Source organism: Limulus polyphemus, unplaced genomic scaffold (genome assembly GCF_000517525.1).
Source record: "Limulus polyphemus unplaced genomic scaffold, Limulus_polyphemus-2.1.2 Scaffold80, whole genome shotgun sequence".
NCBI classification, from domain to species: Eukaryota; Metazoa; Arthropoda; class Merostomata; order Xiphosura; family Limulidae; genus Limulus; species Limulus polyphemus.
In genome coordinates this window covers 266,378-271,688 of record NW_013665690.1, presented here as the reverse complement: position 1 = coordinate 271,688, position 5,311 = coordinate 266,378, and the positions used below count along the sequence as shown (strand labels likewise).

Sequence of the window (5,311 nt, the reverse complement as noted above, 5' to 3'; positions counted from 1 at the left end):
TGAACAGCACTCACAGGTAATATAAAAGCCCATATTCTTATAATAATACAATTGTATTATTTCTCGTCATCTTAATCCAAAAACTTTTTTTTGTTGAGTTTATAAGTTTTATAAAATTGGTAGCAAATATATTTTACATACCTTGAGGTGTTTTCTAACACTGCTAACTTGTGATTTTGCTAAAGTTGGGGGTAGGTTGGCTGAAAAAAAAAAGTATTTCATTACAATAGTATACAGTAACAATATTTTAGAAGCAATATATTAATAATTTCTTATTTCTTCCCTATATAAAAATAATTACCAATAACAAAATATTAGTAGCTGCAATGAAAACATAAAATATATATTATATTTTCTTCCAGACACTTCAAAAACATGATGCAAGGTACCTAATACATGAACAAAAAAAAGGTTCATATTGGGCTGAAGCAGAATTAAATATGAAAGCATCAAGTTTTTTTTTTCAGATTTTATACTTCTGTAACAATTTCTCACTACAGCACTTTTCACCATCTAAGCTATGTTTATTGCTCAGTTATACCCACCATGCAAGGAAAAAATATGTGTAGAATATCACAGCACAAAAGGCCTTGGGAAATCTATATTTTTTGTTTCACTCAGCTAGTACACTTTCAAAACAAGTAATTATGGAAAGTTTTATGATAACAGAATATAAATATTCTGTTTTTTAAAGCTGTGAGTTTGTAATACTACTCAAGATAAAAGGCCTCATAGATCATAGAAAGCAAAAAAGCTTAAAATAATACATACCATGGAGAGCCTCAAGAGCCTGAACAACCTGACTCATGAACCTTGGTCTCTGTTTGGCTATCAGGCTCAATGTCTGCATACATGCCATTAAATTCACACTAGAGAATAAAAAAAAAAAAGCTATAAAAAATATACATTATGATTGTGTGTGTATATAGAATCAGAGAAATGTTTGTATTATGAAATATGAGATTTACATTAATAAATTAGTTTAGTATTTCAAATCATTAAACCCAATACATTTAATGTTTTTCAATAACAGAAAAGTTTACAACTTACATTAAAACCAACAAACAAAGCATATTTCATAATAATAAGGAATCAACATTTATTTTCCATCATATATATAAGTAACCAATAAGCCATTTCATGTTCACACAGTGTCAAGTAATTTCAGTGTATGTACTTATCATTTAAACAGTATTTCCATCTTTATGTATAAATATATTATTGATAATCCAGTACTTTCTAATTTTTCTATCACAAACTTTGTGGATAACCATGGCATACATTATACTTGAATACTAAATAGTTATGAAATTACAGTGAATCTATTCAACTTCACAAGTGAATACATAACTTATAGCTGTAATTAATTTATCAAGTTAGAATGCATTATAACAGATATGATTGTATTTTTAAATCTTTGTATCATTATAACAGATTTTCGTTAAATGTTGATGCAAGAAAACTTAGAAGATACTTCATATTTTTAAATAGTATCTAAATGCTACTCATATACAGAGGGTTGACCAAAATCTATGGTAGTAACACAAGAATGATAGCCTAGGCTATACCTTGCCTCTTTCTACTAATGACGGTCTATTGTATGATGTCCCTGTTTATGGACTAATGCATGAATTTTCATTACACGAGACTTTTACTAAAAACACGAAGGTCTATGTTGTCCCCCCTCCTTTCTACAAATTTTACAAAGTTCATCAACTATATGGAGACAATGACTTCTGAGGACTGTTTCAGCAATCAAAAGTACAGAAGATACCTGTAAAATGGTAGAGCACATATTTCAACTTGTACTTATACCTTTCAGAAAAACTGGTGTGCTGACCAGAAAAATATGGTCGAGAGCTATATCTCTTAGTTGTGTGCCTGAATGTAGCAGAATTCACCTAGGAATTTTTCTTAATTCTAACTAACCATTATAACTGTAACCTGCAATCACAATAAGTTCCTTGGAAAAGCTTTCATGACATTTTTGGAATGTGGGACCATCAACAGAAGTTTCCAAACTTTTGAAGACACATAATAAAGACAAGTTGTTCAATGTGATGACATATTTCTATTTGTTACCTTCCAGATACCACTTATTCAGATTTTGACATTTGGCCTTCCACTTGGATGTGTGTTTTGGGAGAATCTTGTGAACACAACAATCTTCTGTGTCTTTTATAAGCAAAAATCTACAATAATTACCTTGTTCAAGAGTTCCAAGTGTAGTTTCTAATAAACAGCTGTAATGAACCTGTGTTCAAAGTTACTTCTGGTGACAATGTGCTTAACTTTCTTCACTATCAACTGTATTTAACTGGTAGCCACCACAGAGTAGCCCATATTTTCTGGAATTATGCTTTCCCTTACTTTACCTATACAATTCAACATTACAGATATCCATTTATCCAAAATATCATGTCCTGCATGTTTTTGTGATCACAAAATAAGAGAGAATAAAATTTGTTTGAAAATCCTGAAAACTAACTATACCAAAATAAATTAATTTTAGGCACCTTCTGTACTTTAAAATCATCACTTCAACTGAATTGGAACAAAAGGGTTAGGGTTTTTATCCTGTATAGTCACAAACTAAGGGGATGGCCAGAGACAAAGTCACTGAAATTACCATAAATTGTAAACAACCATCTGTACATTAAGCTACAAGACTGACCAACAGAACTATTGGTTCAAGAATAATTCTGGTAGCAAGAACGCTTTATACCACAAAAGTTATACATCCATGAAGCAGGATACAAAAGGAAAAGTCTCAAATCTCTATATTGCATATTGCAGAAAACACAGGAGACTTATGACACATGGTAAACAAGATCAATGGATTTTATACCTAGATATATGCTGCGTGCCATGAAATATGACTAAAGTCTCAAACATCTGCCTTGCTTCTTCTTGAAGCTTCCGAGGTCTTGCTATTTTCAAGGTGAGAGGAATATCTGACAGTGTGACTTCTTTTTCTTTGCATGGAAAGTCTGGATCCTAAAGAAATTATATAATTTTTTGTTTTTACACTAAAATGATTACAAAAATTGTAGTCTGACTGATATTCTGTAGATATTTTTTTTGCTGAATTATAAAAATGTAATGGGAAAACATTTTATTTGTGTTAAATTACAAAAGAAAGACCATAACATTATATTTTCATTTTTACCTTTTTTCTTCAAAATACAGCAATAGAAACTGATTTCAAAGCATTGTAAATCTCTCGTAATATTTTATGTTCATTATATATTAAAAATCATTAAATCTTCCACGATGATACCGTGCTTTTCACCCATTAGCACCATTATAAAGAAAGATTTAAATAAAAGCACTTACTGGATAAGTCTGAGTTATAACAAGCATTTCCAGGAATTTCACTGTGTGTGTTCTGACCCTAGAATATAATTAAAGATAAGAATGCTACATATGCACACAGTCATATACAAACACAATTAGAGATAATGAATAAAGGGGCAGGACACAAATAAATAATGATCTTATTTCCTTGATCAGCCCAATGACAGACAAGATAAAAAGAGAAATATCTAACAGTATGGTTAATTAAGAGATTTAGACCATAACTTCATACAATCCATTGACAACTTTATAATTTCTGTCTTTATTATGAGCACTACATGAGTCTTTTGTATGTACATTTAACCCTATGCACATGGTTGGGTCACAGTGCAGTGTTATGACCTTTTACATAGTTACATTCAAAATTTAACAACTTTATTATCGATGAGTGTCAATAAACTTGACAGCAAATGTCCATTTTAGATATACGTTCCATCCCTATTTGAGTGTGAATGTTAACACAACTTACAAACTTATAGTATAGATATTGCTGTGACATAATCGAATTTTGTTGGATCCAATCTTCTTTTTATACTAGGATATAAACTTGAACGTCAAATCCAGTTGTTACACTCTCCTATCACACACTTTCTTTCAAAAAAAAAAAGTAAATAATTTTCTATGACAATTGCTATGACAATATTAATAATCAACAAAAAGAAAAGATTATAATTTAATGCTTTACAAATAAGACTAGCTTGTTCTGATGACAGCTTTTGAAGTATTCGGCCAACAGATTCAAAGTTACTACTACCAAGTTCAGATTAACCAAGCAAAGCATTTATAGCTTAGTTAGAAAGTCAGTTAAATTATCATAGTTATAGGACATTGTATTCTTTGTGAATGTTATTATTTTGTGTTCTAAACTGAATATCTAAAACATATAAAATTTCAGTTAAGTACTAACAAGAACCCTTACAAAAATTTATCAAAACTTCAAGACTTCGATTGTAAAAAGTACAAAACCTACAAGTGTTAAATTTGTTTTTTATGTAAATTTCTTTTATATTGTAAAACTAACTACAAGGTAAAAATTAGAAACTTTATTAGGTTAGATAAAAAAACATAAAAAAAAAAGATTATATAAAATTTCTTAGCAAAGTATGCATGCTCTTGTGTTACGTAATTTAACACTTATTGTAACTTGAGTTATGCACTCATAACTCGATCTAGGTACTCTCCGAGTGACTTACAGGATTGTGAACACAGATTTAGTTGTTAGACATGATTTAAAGATCAATAAAATTAAATGAAAATAGATGTAAACTGCTCAAAGCTTATGATTAATTAATTGTAACTGTCTGTTACAATATACAGTAATCTTAGAAATAGAAAAAAGTAATTTCCATTTATTTCTTATTTTTCAACTTTTCGTTTAACCCTTCATTGCTGATTTTGCTACAGTTAGTCCTAGAGTAGAGAAAATAACAGACGGGATACAAAGTTTTATTGAAGAAAAAACATATGATATTTATTTAGGAAGTTCTAGAAATTATGCAAATAAAATATGAAACTGTAAAATAAAAAAGTATTCTATTCTCAACAAGAAAATGACCTTGCAGCCTGACTCCATAAATGCACGGACAAATCTTTAGTAAAAATACTTTCTTCAACAATTACCTTGCAGCCTGACTCCATAAATGCACGGACAAATCTTTAGTAAAAATACTTTCTTCAACAAGAAAATTACCTTGCAGCCTGACTCCATAAATGTACAGACAAATCTTTAGTAAAAATACTTTCTTCAACAATTACCTTGCAGCCTGACTCCATAAATGCACGGACAAATCTTTAGTAAAAATACTTTCTTCAACAAGAAAATTACCTTGCAGCCTGACTCCATAAATGCACGGACAAATCTTTAGTAAAAATACTTTCTTCAACAAGAAAATTACCTTGCAGCCTGACTCCATAAATGCACGGACAAATCTTTAGTAAAAATACTTTCTTCAAC

The 5,311-nt window shown here is 29.9% G+C and overlaps 1 protein-coding gene across 1 annotated transcript in view; it reads right to left on the bottom strand.

Moving 5' to 3' along the window:
• LOC106467391 (symplekin-like) overlaps positions 1 to 5,311 on the bottom strand; it is a 67,656-nt gene that overhangs the window by 39,882 nt on the left and 22,463 nt on the right. Inside the window, exons 8-11 of the mRNA XM_022396366.1 lie at positions 3,337 to 3,394; positions 2,849 to 2,997; positions 772 to 869; positions 142 to 200 (exon numbers count right to left, since the gene is read on the bottom strand). Of these exons, the coding sequence (XP_022252074.1) occupies positions 142 to 200; positions 772 to 869; positions 2,849 to 2,997; positions 3,337 to 3,394 (364 nt within the window). The remainder of the gene's footprint in view (positions 1 to 141; positions 201 to 771; positions 870 to 2,848; positions 2,998 to 3,336; positions 3,395 to 5,311) is intronic.